This window comes from Leguminivora glycinivorella, chromosome Z (assembly GCF_023078275.1).
Source record: "Leguminivora glycinivorella isolate SPB_JAAS2020 chromosome Z, LegGlyc_1.1, whole genome shotgun sequence".
Lineage (NCBI taxonomy): Eukaryota > Metazoa > Arthropoda > Insecta > Lepidoptera > Tortricidae > Leguminivora > Leguminivora glycinivorella.
The window spans coordinates 50,586,333-50,602,331 of record NC_062998.1 but is presented as its reverse complement, the minus strand read 5'-3'; the positions used below and the strand labels follow the sequence as shown (position 1 = coordinate 50,602,331).

Below are 15,999 nucleotides of genomic sequence, written 5' to 3'. Positions count from 1 at the left end.
ACCGTATCCTCTTAACTTCTGCATTTTATATACATCATGTTTTCGTACTTGCGAACTTTAGGTACATAATTAAATAGACGTAGTTAAAAGAATGAAATCAAGTCACAACATTAGTTTATTGTAATAAGTTACTTTATTTACTGATGTTTTATTATGCTTTTTAATAAATCTGTGCATTTATAAACAATTATATGGTTATTTACTTTAATCCACCAACCTAACAATGACTGAGTTATGACTCATTTACAAAAAAAATATCAATGTGTTAATCAGTAATTTTCTTATCGAATAATATTGTCTTCGGTTACCGCGATAGTTACTCATGAAAGAGTTCGAAACGTCGGGATGTATTTTAAATTCATTATACGCGATTTAATCCGTTTCCATAGTTTTATTTCATTTCTTATCGAATGTTTAGAAATTTATAATTTTTTTAATTTTATTTGTAATGATTATTTTTTAACCTCTTGAGGTGCCAGGTAGGTAAATATTTTCCACGGGGGCATTATCCATCTCGTTGCGGTTAGAAATTTGGTAATTATTTTCCCTAGACTCGATCTTAATTTATAGTTAAGCCAGAATGAGTAGTTAACATTTATTTTGCGAACCGCCAAGGAGTGGAATGCCCTGCCTGAGTCTGTGTTCCCACATGAGTACAATCCAGGTCTTTTTAAAGCAAGAGTAAATAGGTATCTCATAGGTAAGCGTGATCCACCGTAGACCGCATCATCACTTACCATCAGGTGTGATCGTGGTCAAACGTCTGCCTATACATAAAAAAAAAAAAAAAAAAAAATGTTAGTCCAAAAACTGTGTCCACATGAGAGGGCATTGTCTGATTGTGTGACTTGGCTGTTGAAGGGTACACAAGGGTACAAAACCAGGTGCTTCATGACACCATTGCACCAATCTGTCGACAGAACCGCTATACCCTTCAACGGCCAAGTCACACAACATTAACTATAATAATATATAAATCGCAACAAGGAACCTTAGACTTGGCACCACTTTGTCTAGATTTCATCACTTTTTAGAGATAAACCAGCAGCTCCATTGAGACGGCTAGTTTTTTACAGAATGTTTTTGGTGGGATAGGTACCTATTAGGTAAAGACCCCATAGGGTTAATGATTATTAATGATTGTATAAATGTATAGTTGTATAGTCACTGTAAGGTACAGCGGGGCAATCTCGACTGGGGGACAAATGTAACTGGTCCATTTTTTCCATGTTTTACAATGTTTGCGTTATTAAATATAGTGTCCACCGGTTATATTATGTATAATTATGGTAGGCGTGTTCAGTGGATACATGTAGAGCTCAACATCATAGTGTAATAATGCAAAAAAGGATTAGTTATATTGCCCCGCAGTCGAGATTTGTCCCGCTGTACCTTCCGGTGTGTTCAAATAAAATAGTGAAGGTTTTGGTAACATATCGTATATTACCTAATTATTTGATCCTTAATTTAAAGGTATGTTTACTTATTATTTAAACGTAGGTAACAATTCATTAAATCTTCAGTAGTGAAACTATTCGTGCTGCCATCTCTCGACAGTGTTAAAACTTTTCATATCACTTTTGATCATTTCATCCATATACTTGGCGGCATCTGAATGAACATAACTATATTTTTCTTAAAGTTACCGGGGCATGTTATTTTCCTAGACTATATTTATCTTGTCTTATATTATCTTTGCAATTAGGCCTCAATACTCCATTTCTCAATCACATGCGACCTAGGCACCGCTCTTGCATTGAACGGTGCCGCGGCCGGCGTGGCGCCATCTATATGCTCCAACGACGGCATATCGCCATCTATCGGATAGAACGTATAATTCTGCAGCAAAGTCGCTGTCAGCACGAAGATCTCGCACTTGGCGAGCACTTCTCCCATACAACGGTGCTTAGATAGACCGAAGGGGAAGTATTGTTCGGGAACGGCGATTTTCCCGTTGGAGATGAAACGGTCTGGGTTGAAAGAGTGGGGGTCCGGGAAGAGGGATTCGTCCATTAGGATGTTTGTGAAGTTGCCGACTACCATTGTGTCCTGAAAGAAAGAGATAGTTTGAGGGTTAAGACCTAAGTGAGCTTGTTCGCTTGAAGAGTTATTTTATTTAGCTTTTGCCCACGTTAAATTCGAAATATACGGAATGCTCCATTCAAACTTCCATCCTCCGTTTTAGGGAAGTGGGGGACCACTTCCCCAAAATGGAAGAGACAAAAAAGACCAAAAAAAACACGTCAATTCCTCGCACCGTTTTGCCGAGAGAAGACAAACAAACAGACACGCACACTTTCCCATTTATAATATTAGTATGGAAGTATGGAGTTTTAATTAAACATACAACATAGTAAAACATTGGAAATCCTCGCAGCGTTGTCTGCGGCATCAAAAGACTTTGACTTTCTAACCAATAGCCTTTGAATCAAAGTCAACGAAAGAATAACGTTGGTAAAGTTACATGAAATTCTAACAATTTCCATTGAAATGATGTACGCTAGACTTACGCCGTGGCTTGCGTGGGCGACGGTCGCGCGATGGTCGCGCGACGGCGATGCGACGCATACGAAATCAAACCTTATCGATATGGAAGCAGACAATGCGATGGCGACCGTCGCCCACGCAAGACACTGCGTTACGTTATATAGACCGTGATCACACTTTTGGATATTTGTTGAGCTCCCGATATGTCCACGCATTTACATGCATCATGATCACGGAAAACTGACGAAGGCACGGATGTAAAAGTTGCGTAGACAGCGCGCGATCTACCCTCTTCGCGTCGGCGGCGTTCACTTTCTGCGTTACCACTGGTCGCATTCAAAAATCAAAAAGGTAATCACGGTCTATATCCCGGTCACTGTAAGTCTAATGAAAATAACCATGAATCAAAACTCTTATGATGTACGCTCTCGTAAACTATGGTTTCAAAATATGTGAGTGTGTTTAAAACGCATAACTTTTTGATTGCTATTACTGATGTGCCGACGGAAAGTTTCCAAAATTCTGAAATTTTCATATAGGAAAACTTCGGAAACTGTCCATACTTTGTATGGACAATTGTATGGATGGAAACTTTCCATTTCATAAATTTAAATTCCCTTTATTTTTCGTGAAAGTTTTGTGAATTTTTCATGAAATTTAAGATTTTTTTGGAATGTTTCCGCAACTTGCACATTACTAATTGCTATAAAGCCGCTTTGTCAGCTTAATCATAATATGATTATTATATTATAAGGAAATCTCTTTATAACAATAAATAAATTGGGACGTTTTACTAAATTGTTCATTGTTAAAAAAATAACTAAGGTACAGCGGGACAAATCTCGACTGGGGGGCAATTGCAACTTATCCATTTTTTTCATTATTACACTATAATGTCGAGTTCTACATGTATCCACTGAACACGCCTACCATATATAACCGGTGGACACTATTTAATAATGCAAACATTGTAAAACATGAAAAAATGGACCAGTTACATTTGCCTTCCAGTCGAGATTTTCCCAACTGTACCTTATGTGATATTAGGCAACTTGACTGTACTTAATATAAAAATTAAATATTTTATACCATGCACGAAATAAAGCATCAGATAATTATAAGAAAAACAGGGACAGAAGTTATTTTAACTCCAATGTATATTTTATAAATCAGACAGAAATATATAAAGTAAATCAGTTGACCGTGACGTCACTCAATTCGATTTCATATTCATTCCATATCAGCAAGTCGTTCAAAATCGTTTTGACAGTTCTTAAAAAGAAGCTGATTTGACTAGGAGGAAAGTAGCCTATACAGGTGTATCTTACCCCTGGTATATTGTAGCCGGCGAGCACAGTATCCCGAAGCGTGCGGTGAGGCACACTGAACGTGCGGCCCATGAAATGGCGTACACTCTCGTAGACTATCGCTTCGCAGTACGGCATACTGTAACAATAATTGTTTGTTTACTCCTTACATTTCAAGTGTCAAAAGGGCCTCTACGTGTTGGTTTCGGCTCCGCACACGCCTCCCAAAGGTCCGGAATACCCTGTGGTTTCCTTCATAGGAAAAACATAATTTGTTTCAAGAGGGCATAGTTGTTGTTTAACACAGGTGACAGTATTCATATCCGAGTAAGCGAAATACTCTAATACTCAACCGCCAGAGTATAGAGAGTTATGAATGATGACCATTTTGGAATCCAAGAGACCCCCATTGCTTTTTGACACACAAGTCGTCATGGATGCTGCTGTCATACAGGTTTTCGGGATTGCAGATTTCAAAAATTAGGAGTATTTAACATTTTTTAATCAAATAAGAATAGTGCTTTTTGACACAGTTTAAAAATAGAGACAATAGCTAGTTTTATCACTAATATTATACAAATTACAAAATTTGATTACAAATTATCTTTTAATCAGTAATTCGATTTGAAAAGTATAAATATATTCCAAAATACCCAATTAATTACCCATCTCTGTTCCAAAGCACGTTTTTTACTCAAACTTATTTATCTTAAATGATATTCTATTAACTTTGCAAATCACTTAATAAAATCTTAACTTAACAACAGGGCCATCTTTTGTGATTTTCTCAAACAAAACAGTACTCGCTGGCTTATCTTTGAAGTCATATAAGCATTCCTTTTCACGTTAAAAACATAGATGGCGCTACGCTTCACTAAAACTAAACGGTGAGCTATTGAAGCCTCCATTTCCAATTTTAAACAATTTACAATCAAATCAGCCAAAAGAAAACTATTGATAAAAAAAAAATTCTGCTTTTAAACTAGTAGGTAGCTAAACATTGAACGCTTTGTGAAACCCGTTAACTATCTTTAAAAATAGGGCTTGCATTCCGGAATTCCAGAATCTCGAAATTCCGGAATTTCGGTCAATTTTTCCGATATTACAGTTCCGGAATTGAAACACATAATCTCGAAAATTCCGGAATTGAAAAAAGATATGTTTTTGGACGAAAACGTGTAATAAATATCAGCCTAGTTATTTTACAAAACTACCACCGCGTCTCGGCTCGGATTCAGGTAGCGTCTATTTTATGACCAAAGGGTTGCATCCAGGCACAGAACTAAATCAAGATAGAAGGAAAAAGTGTATCTACTTCGCGTGCGGAAAAGTTAAATAGCGAGCAACATTGTTCGCCGCGCAAGTCAGTCTGCTCCCGACCGCTGCCCGCGAGTGACATACAGTGAAAAATACAAAATGGGTCGGTATTCGATAATTAACTGTTCAAACACCACCAATAAAAGCAAGGGTGTTAAACAAAGTGTTTCCTATCATCGGTAAGTACCATTTGTCCTAAAATATTTTTTATTAAATAAAAAACACGATTTTCCTATTTTTATCATCAAAACATTAGCTGACGTACGGCCGTCAAACTAGTTTTCCATTGCGGCTTTAATTTGACGAGTCCGACTTGGCGTGCGTTTAAAACAAGCGATATAAAAATAGGCTTTCAAACTGTCGAGACAAAGTGAAGGTAGATTTGTTATTTTGTTCGTCGAACTCACGTCGAACTTAAGAATAGTGGTGCACCACGGAACTATATCGTCATGTATGCTGCGATTTCCTTATTCGATTTAAATCGATTTTGCGAAGCAGTGGAAATTAATATAATTATGTTTTTATATTGTTATGAAACTATACATATAAAGTACGAGTGAAAAGTAAATTTAACTTTAAAATAGGTTACAGTTACGGTATTAACGTTGAATTTGTGGTCGGCAGAAAAACAAATACAAACATAATACGCTCTATATTTATTATGAATAAAAATAATTCTAAAAATGTGTTAATGGTTAATTATATTTATATATTACTAAAAGTTGTAACAAATAACATGAGGATAATGCTGTGAGTACATGGTCGATTTTCTTAAAAATATTACGAAATATTAACTAGTATTAATACCTACCTACTAAAATCTTTGTTCCTGGCCTTTTGCAAATTATATACCTACTAGTGAATTGTTTGTCATCACACGAATACAGGTATATACTTACTTCATTTCACAACGAAGATGAACATCCGATATTTTTAACTTCGGCGGGCATCCCGCACGCAACCTCCACAATCGATCGAATGGGTTACGCGGCGACAACGTTCCCGTCACTAAAGTACACTCGTGACGTCATAGGCTCGACACAAAACGTTACACGCTCGGTTTCGCTGTTAATCGCCGAGCATTTTCCTTCTATCTTGATTTAGTTCTGTGCATCCAGGGCTAGTTAAAACGAGATAGTGTAGTTTTAACCCGCTAATATTATACCATTGTCACTTTCTGGTTTTGCTCTCAATTGTGTTAGCTAATAAGTGAAATATATAAATAGTTTAAAGTAAATATTTGTTGTAGAAAGTTGTGTTTTGTGATAATTTAAAATGACTAGCCGGGAGTTGAGTGTTATGCTCGAATACTGAAGGACAATTAAATATAAATAAATAACATTAGGTACATAATTATTTTATTAGCGTTATTTATGCTCAATTTATTAGATCGAACTTAAGTTTCAGTAATAATCTAAATTAATCGGTTATAAAGCGGCATAAACTCAAAATTTTACTTCTTTTCTCATAGCACTGAATATTTTAGGCATAAAGTCTTAAAAATGGTCGGTTAAAAATAACTTTAACGTTGACCAGTATCAGAAAACTGGCACTAAAACCTCGTTTATATCGTTAACTAGTTTGAAATACCTTGCAAGACCGATTTTGACACAAAATGGGCTTCCTGTAAAATTACTAAAATGAAAATTTTAGTGTTATATGACTTTCAGGTACGGAGTTATTCTCTTAAACGTCTATTTATAATGAATTTCAATTTAAAATTGTATTATTTCATCTAAAACCCATCAGAAAACCAAACGAAAAATTTTTTTTCAATTCCGGAACTAGTTCCGGAATTCCGGAATTGAAGTCCAATCTCGAAAACCAGTTCCGGAATTGAAAATCGTCCGATATTGCAAGCCCTATTTAAAAACGATAAGCCGTCAGTAGTAACGAGCACAAAATGGTACTTAAGAATTTACTTAGTAGCGGATTTACCAGGAGACTAGTTTTGATAGTATTTAGGATTCTAAGAAATACTCTACCGAATCTACCGATGTCCCGTACAAACGCGAATTTTCTGCTAATTGTCTATGTAGTGTAACAAACGGGACAGCCCATGGAATGCTACCTTAAGGTGGCTCGCTTTCCATACAAAAAACATCTACCATTTATTTAGTCACCGCACACTACAACTAAATAAAAATATGCGCATACATCTACTATACATTATCCATCGTCGCAGTATTGAACGAAATACATTGTTTCATACAGAAATCATGGACAAATCCATGTGAATTTTTTATTAATTTTACGAAAATGTGCGTGCCAAATTTTGTGTACAGACACAGAGCCGTCATATTTCGCGCATTTTTAGTTGACATTGTCATCAGTGACACTTGGCTCTTGACAAGTAATTATTTAAAGATATTGGTTTACTTAACTCAAGCAGACTCAGAAATAATGACGTATTTTGTCAATAAAGATACATATCGTGTATTTCGACACTGCTAGTGTAAATCGAAATGGCGTCTCGGTCAAATGCATTGACTATGAAACAGGAGATCTCGAGTTCGATTCCAGAGTCTTTTTTAATCATTTGAACTTTTAGAATAAATATTCTATTAAAAAAGACTCTTACTATATTTCTTTCCTATTTTTTATTTTCATACAAAAATACAATACAATCTTTATTATGCCTTTGTTGATAAAATAAAATATTACACGTCTGGTATAATACATTATACATAGGTCAAAGTGTGGGCATAGTATTAGTAATGTATTGCATTTACTGAGCTGGTTGACCTATGTCATTGTTGTGTGAATGTTTTTCTTCAACAACTAAATGGTTATATACAAGAATATGGGTAGCTTTTGCACATTTGTAATTTTTCCTCAGTCACCCGTTGACCACGAACGCTGTAAAAGTGTTCGAAACATCGGGATGAATTTTAAACTCATTATACGCGATTTAATCCGTTTTCATAGTTTTTATTTCATGAGTAACTATCGCGGTAACTGAAGACAATATTAACTAAATGGTTACAAATAACAATTATCATCAAATTATCATCAATATAATCTGGTCCAGGCAGGCAATTATGGTCACGCGATAAATGATAAAACATCTGGCCGTCCCTATAATCGCACTTACTAATAGTGCGACAGGGACGGCCTGATATTTTATAGTCTATCGCGCGACCATGCTACCCGTGCTGTACTAGCTTTAGCCCGCGGCTTCGCTTGCGTTAGAAAGAGACAAAAGTAGCATATGTCACTCTCCATCCCTTCAACTATCTCCACTTAAAAAACATGTCAATCCGTCGCTCCGTTTGGCCGTGAAAGACGGACAAACAAACAAACACACATTATCTTTGGTGAAACAACGAATTCTTCCACTTCAGATTATAGAGTAACCAGCTTTTCCCATTTATAATAAACTAGCTTTTGACCGCGGCTTCGCTCGCGTAAGAAAGAGACAAAAAGTAGCCTAAGGTAACTGTACACTATTCCGGGATAGTAAAATGTGGTACATTATTCCGGGATACTTTGGTTTTTGTCGCAAAATAAGGAAACTATCAGTAAAATCTTAATTTTAGGCAGTATTTTATTAACTATAGATCAAATAGAACCGAAAAAGTCGATTTTCAAATATCTATCATATCTTTTGAAGCCGTGAGGTACCTCCAAACGCGTCAGTCGCAACCACGCAGTGGTTTCTATGGGCGTGTTTGACGGTGAGCTTAACGCGGCAGCGTAACTTCTTAAGGGTTTACTGTGATGCGGGTTAGTTTATTTATATTAAATTTGTTTCATAATTGTCTTATAGTTATTAAAAGACATTTATATCATCTTTTCAAATTAATTTAAAGCATATTTTAATTAAAATACCCGCTCCCGGAATAATGTACACCATTTTGACGCGGTGTACATAATTGCGGGAGTATCCCGGAATAACGAAAACACAGTCCGCAATGTTTTTATGTTTTATTACTATTTGCGGTGAAGTATATTTATATATTTGATGTAAATTTATTGAGTAAAGATTACAGATTATAGTGACATAATTACGGTACACATATTTTTTAGATTTTAGTCTCATAATTGAGTACGAAATGTATACTCGTTGAGTAATACGTGCGAAATATTGGAGTGTGGCATCGACATTAAATTTGTTTTATGTCACAAAATTAAAGCACAAAGGTTACTTATTTCGATGTTTTGAGTATAATTGTTATATAATCTTCCAATGTACTAAGAAAAAATCTTGTTTGTCTTTTAATATAGCCTTCGTTTTGACTGCCGTAATTAAGTACACGACTTTATATGAGTGTATCTTTTTCCGGTATGCCTATATATAAAGTATATTAAAATATAAAAACACAAAATAAGGTATAGAGACCCGACTATTATGTTTTTAAACTTCCTTAGTTAGCTAAAAATCTTTATACGGCATATTGGTTTGTCCGTCAGTCAGTCTGTCCGTCTACGATTTAGCTCAATCATTATTACTACTAGAAATCTAAAATTTACATGAGGATAATACATAATAGGATAGACATATATAAAATTATAAATATAAAATAGTACAAATTAGTCAGACAGTCAATCTGTGTAAGAACAGCCTATAATATTTATTTATTGAGTACTATTTATTTATATATACATACTTGAATAACGTATCACCGCCATATATGTATACGGTGTAGCTCACTGATCACCAGTACCAAAAAACTGAAATTTTCACGAGTACCGTGCAATTTTTATAACCGGCGGCGGGAAATTAAATTTTGAAAAAAAAACCCCGACATTGTAAAGCGTTTTTCATCAAACATGGCTAAGAACACTCTCGACTAATTCAGCTTTCAAACGAAAAAACTAATCTAAATTGGTTCATCCATTCGAAAGCGATGCCTTAGACAGACAGTAAAACTTATAACACCCTGTCATTATATCATACCGTCATTAGTTATACCGTAAAATATCATATTTCCCATCCCACCCCAACCCATCAAAACATTGCCAATTATAAAAAATACACTCTGTATAAGCATCTATCAAAACGATATGTGCATTTATATATTTATGTAAACAATATTTTTAATTCGTTTTTTTTACATTATGCTTCAACAACGTGGACTTTAAAGGTATCCCGTAATTACGTACAACGACTCCCGGAATTGAAGCCATACCAAAATTGTATCCCGGAATAATGAGCAAACTAAGGGTTAAGTAAAACAACGGTAATTTCTATAAATTAGAAGTTACGATGCAAAATAGTGTCTTAAATCCATCGTAGAAGACTTATCCTTAAAATAAAATAATTAACATGACTAGAAACTTCACATTTTTTTTTACAATCCTCAGTCAAAGTAGGAAACGTCTTAAGTTCCCGTAATATGGGACAGTTACCTTATGTCACTCTCCATCCCTTCAACTAAATCCCCTTAAATAATCACGTCAATTCGTCGCTCCGGTTTTGCCGTGAAAGACGGACAAACAAACAGACACACACCCTTTCCCATTTGTAATATTAGTATGGATTTGACATTATTATTTATATTTAAATAATTATATAATATGTGTAGCCCAATTTCGTCGGTAACAGCGTGTTATGTAATGGCGTCGTTGGGAAACAATCGTCTGTCACGCCGTGAAGGTGCGTTCGATTCCCAGGATTCTATAAACTTTTTGTATTTTTTTGGATATAAATTTCGTTTTTTTTATTGACCGAGCAAGAATGGAGAGCCGAAGGTATCAATTTTATCTTAGAGAACATATTGATTTTTTTATTGTCATTTTGATTTTCTATTTATTAAGTTGAGATATAAAACACAACTTTTAATACCCTCGCTAAATATAATATTTTATCGAAATCACTCCTTAGATAAAAAAAGTCCACTTGAGTTTTTAAAGCATTACGTTACTCAGTTAACTATTGCATTTTCATTTACTAATTTTTTTTTATGGGATAGGAGGCAAACGAGCAGACAATTTAAGATTTCAAAAGCGATTTGAATACCCTTGCTCCATCGAAAATAAACAATTCGAAAAAAAAACATTCGAATCGTAGTTTAGAAACTAACATTTATCTATACTTTTTGGAATTTTTTAAAATATCAGATTAGGATAATTATGTTAAAAATTCTGAGTTCGACGAACCCAAAAATTATTACCATGTAAGATAATAGGTTTTTAATCTTTTTTGTGGAAAACGCTCAGTAACTACTGTACGAGTACATATACATTTATGTATAATAATAAAACAAAAAATAGTGTCACATAGTGTTGTGTTCCTGCCGGTGAGTAAGGCTGCCAGAGCTCAATGAGGGTGCGGGGTGCTGACGACGGGAGGACTTACGGAACTAATTTGTTCTGTCTATTGTCCTTTGAGTCGTCGGCAACCCAAACCCTCCTTTGAACTTGTACACTCCTTTTTGCTGTGCATACGCAGCAAGGGGAGTGTACAAGTTTCTAATGGGGCGGCAACGCGCATGCGACACTCTTCGAGTTGCAGGCGTCCATAGGTTACGGTGACCGCTTTCCATCAGGCGGACCGTATGCTTGTTTGCCACCGACGTAGTATTAAAAAAAAAAAAAGAGAAAAAGTCCTGGATTCGAACCCAGTACTTCCGTGCAAATCATGCGATGGCACGCATTTACCGCAAGGCTATTTAAACAAGCTGTCGCCGCGTGAAATTATCGACTATAAGGAATACAAAAACACTGTTTGTATGTGTGAGTGGTACTTAAAAATAGTGTAAAATAGTAAATTTATTTACATTATGGGGATTAACGTTACAATGAGAAGTTGTATGTTTGTTGTAATACGTGAATTTTAATATTAAATGTTCGCGAAGCATAATTGAAAGTATATAAATGCCTGTACGACTCCACAAAAAAAAATAAGACTGGTAATTTGCAGATTAACGCCATCTAACGCAGCCTGAGCTTCGGGTAACCTAGGCGAGCCACCTTAATTTAACGTTGTCAAAGCGGCGCGTAACCGCTAGCTAAAACATTGCAAGGTACACTTAGGCTTGCGTCCAAAATGTTCAAATGCAGGTTACAAAGGCATACACCCCGAAGCGTACAGAAGGTTAGTGCAAAGTTGCCGTTTGAATTCAAAATGCGATTATCAAAACGCTAAACGTTGCTATTTGTCGCTTGCCATAAAGCCGCTTTGAAAGGTTATTCGTACCAAAGAGGATCAAGTATTATAGAGAGTTACTGTCAAAGTAAAATATGTAATCACAGTGCATAGACTGCCATCTCGCGATACAGGCTTAAATCTTTTAAACCTCAGTTTTAACAATTTGGCCCATATTCTTAGCTTGATATGTGTTAAAATGTCAAATATGAATATTAGCGCCATCTAGCCGAGCGTCCCCCAAAGGTGTAACGGCATCTAGGCCACCGCACCTTTTTCTATATGGTTCTGAGGTACGTTTTTTTTCTTAGACTGTAGCTGTCTACTTATACGGAGTTACATACCTATGTCTTTGTTCGTACACAAGCAGATATTGTCATGATTATAAGCGACAAAGTAGGAAATTTTGCTAGCTACGGGCCAAATATGAATAAGCTTGCTTAAGCCTGTCATCCATTTGCGACGGTCGGCTGGTACTAACAAAGCGGTATATCTCCTGTTGAGCCTTCATCTGCACCTTTAAGTCTTGCACTTTGCACTATGTAGCTGAAGCCGAAACTCATACTCTTGCTTGTCATTCCTGTGCCAGCCATGAACCACCAGCTGTCTAGAGAACTCCAGGTTAAATACAATATAAAGGAGCTAACTTAACAGGCCTGTCGTCCTGATGCGGCAGTCTGCTGGTGCCAATAATAACGCGGTAAACCTTGACCTGAGCCTCCACTGCACCTTTACGTCTCGCACTATATTTCTGAAGCCGATCGCTCATACTCTTGCTTGCCAGCCATGAAACGAGGCTACTCGTATCTAGAGAACTTTAAGTTAAAAACAATATAAAGGAGCTTACTTAGTCCTGTCGTCCAGATGCGGGTGAACAACGCGGTATATTTCCTCTTGAGCCTTTTTCTGGACTTCCACATTTCGAACCATGTAGCCGAAGCCGAATGCTCTTGCTTGCCAGCCATGAACCACCAGCTACTCGTATCTAGAGAATCCAAGGCTAAATACAAAGATAAAGAAGCTTACTTAAGCCTGTCGTCCAGATGCGGCGGTCTGCTGGTGCCAACAACACGGTCAATCTCCTCCTGAGCCTTCTTCTGAACTTCCACGTCTCGAACCATGTAGCTGAATCCGAAGCTCATGCTCTTACTGGTCGTCTCCGTGCCAGCCATGAACATGTCCATACATATGGCCACCAGTTGACCTGAAAATGTAAGCGGATATTCAAAGAGCATATCAGATTTTGTGAGGAATGAGGAACAGATACATATGGAGGAACTTAATAATGAGGAAGGACATAATGTAACGATTATCCACATTGAGGAAACAAAGCCAAGAAAGAAGCCAAATGATACTTGAGTTTTGACAGTACTCACCTTCTGAATACGTGTTTGGAACCTCCTTAGACCTCAGAACTCTGATATAAACATCCATAAAATCCTTATCCTGCTTCTCAGGATCGAAATCCTGCTTATGCCTCTCCAGTTCCTCTCTCAAAAACTTCCATATCCTCTCGTGAGTTTTCACAAAGCTTTTGTAACCAGACATAGAGGGAGCAAAGACGCTAAGAATAGGGAAGTGGCTGAAAACTGTCCCGACCATATCTATTGTACTAAAAAGATCAGATAGGAGCTTCTGCAGGACTATCATCTGTGGATCTGTCGGTTCGTATCTCAATCCAGCAAGCATAGACCAGAGAGTATTCAGAATGTACACGTTAAAGAAATTGTGCATGTAAATAACTCCTCCTTCTTTATTGCTTTTGATAAGAGCTCGAACATCTTTAACCATATGTGCTGCTTCGAAACTGGCAATATCAGCCATTCCTTTACGTCCGAAACCATATTCCTTTAAATGTTTTAGAAGGAATCTTCTCTGCTCCTTCCAGAGTTCTCCATCAGAGAGAAGAACGCCTCTCCTCAAGCCCCAGGTTCTTGTTGTGTAAAAGATAGTGTTTGGTCTTCCGTCACAGTCCTCGTTGAACATCATTTCCTTGTGGGCGTCTAACCCGTTTACCATTATGATTCTATCTACACCTATTTTAAGCCCTAGTAAAGGACTATCTTTGCAGTACATTTCTGATATCTGCTTGAAGACTTTGTAAAGATACCCTGTTTTTTGTCGCATTCGGTATATTTCTAGGGCGCTGCCGAAGATCGGGATCCATTTTGGCCCGGGAGGGAAATTTTTCGGTTTCACCGTATCCAGGTATAGGAACAAGCATATTGCTAATACGATGATTAGCACGGTTAACCACATCTGTAATAAATCAAGAAAAATAATTGTATTAATTCACATTCAATCATAATTTTCAGTTACACCTGGTACCTCTTAACCCAATACATGTAAGGTACAGCGGGACAAATCCCGGATGGGGGCAAATGTAACTGATCAATTTTGTCCATTATTAAACTACGAGTATTAAGTTAATACACATATAACCAGTGCCATATATAACCAGTGGACACTCTTTCATAACGCAAACATTGTAAACTAAACATGATTAAAATGGATTAGTGGCATTTGCCCCCTAGTCAAAGTTTAGATGTATTTTTATGTACATACTGTTACTGCGTTATTTATTATTACTTTATTAACTATTAAATCTATAGAACCATTTCTGGCACAAATAAAAAATCACAAACAATGATTTTTTTCTAAATTCGTTCAGTAAAAATCGCGAAAGATATGTCTCCCACGCAAGAAAGTCGGTAGTGGTACATCATTATTTTAGCTGTGCAAGAATAAAAATAAGGGCATATAATTAACCGGGCAACTAAAATATTAAACGGGAAGTTATGTCGGGCATACAATTAATATAATTTGGCTGTGTTTTAATATTGTGGCGACAAAAAAAATACATGAGCCTCAAATACTAAGCACCATTATTATTGAAAAAACGGCAGCAAATTTCAAGCGACAAAAATATTGCCGTGGAACATTAAACAATACTTTGGCGACTAAAATAATAATTGGCACCTAGTATTGTAAAGCGTAAGATTTTTAATATTTGTAGTCATATAGATGTTAGCACCTAAATAATTATACTTAGCTCATCGTTTAAAGTAGTATTTAAATGGCGGAGGCAACTAAAAAAAAATATTGGGAAGTAGGTTTTTTTTTAAACACATATAAAATCTGTTTTTTATCATGCAGAAACGTCTGCGAGCGATATTACATATTGCGCAGTTGGTAAGGGCGATGGCCCCGGCAAGGCCAAAGGTCGCAGGTTCGAGTCCTGCTGGAGGTGTGAATTTTTCCATTTTTCCTTTAATTTAAAAATACATATAAAATCGTTTCTTTATGGAAACGTTGGTCTCATCTGATCAGCGCTGGAATTCACCAGCAACACGCTGAGGTGATACCATTTCGTGGCACTTCATTCCTTTCTGTCGTGTTGTTAATATGTGTAATTTGTCTTGCCTGTGTTCACGAATAAATGTTTATTCTATTCAAACATTTTATTTGAGACCCGTAAACCACGGGTAGTATTTAAATATTTCACATCCTATTTTCGAGCGAGTTGCAAGCGAGGGAACGCGTACCAAATCATTTTATAATAAGTACACAGCAAAAAGAAGTGTATAAGCTTCTAATGGGTCGGTAACGCGCATGTGACACCCCTTGAGTTGCAGTCGTCCATAGGTTACGTTGACCGTTTTCCATCAGGCGGATCGTATGCTTGTTTGCCACCAACGTGGTATTCAAAAAAAATTACCATGACAATCGTATACTTAGAGCAGAATTATTTTCTACTAGCAGAAAAGTGGGTTAGGGTTAGGTTATTTTTTTTTGTAG

At 36.4% G+C, this 15,999-nt stretch overlaps 1 protein-coding gene across 1 annotated transcript; it reads right to left on the bottom strand.

The window, feature by feature from the left end:
* Window positions 1-1,389: 1,389 nt before the first annotated feature.
* Window positions 1,390-14,460, bottom strand: LOC125241664 (probable cytochrome P450 303a1). The gene is made up of 4 exons (XM_048150241.1): window positions 13,578-14,460; window positions 13,228-13,405; window positions 3,816-3,933; window positions 1,390-2,049 (listed from the first exon to the last, which is right to left on the bottom strand). The coding sequence occupies exons 1-4, from the start codon at window positions 14,458-14,460 to the stop codon at window positions 1,702-1,704; spliced, it is 1,527 nt and encodes a 508-aa protein (XP_048006198.1). The 3' UTR covers window positions 1,390-1,701.
* Between the last annotated feature and the right edge of the window lie 1,539 nt (window positions 14,461-15,999).

Bases quoted from the DNA above. Each gene is read 5' to 3' on its own strand.
- LOC125241664 (XM_048150241.1), bottom strand. From the start codon at position 14,460: ATGTGGTTAACCGTGCTAATCATCGTATTAGCAATATGCTTGTTCCTA. The intron at 3,934-13,227 runs GTAAGCTTCTTT...TTATTGTTACAG, and splicing joins CATCTGGACGACAGGCTTAA to TATGCCGTACTGCGAAGCGA. The intron at 2,050-3,815 runs GTAAGATACACC...TCTTTCTTTCAG, and splicing joins CCGGCTACAATATACCAGGG to GACACAATGGTAGTCGGCAA.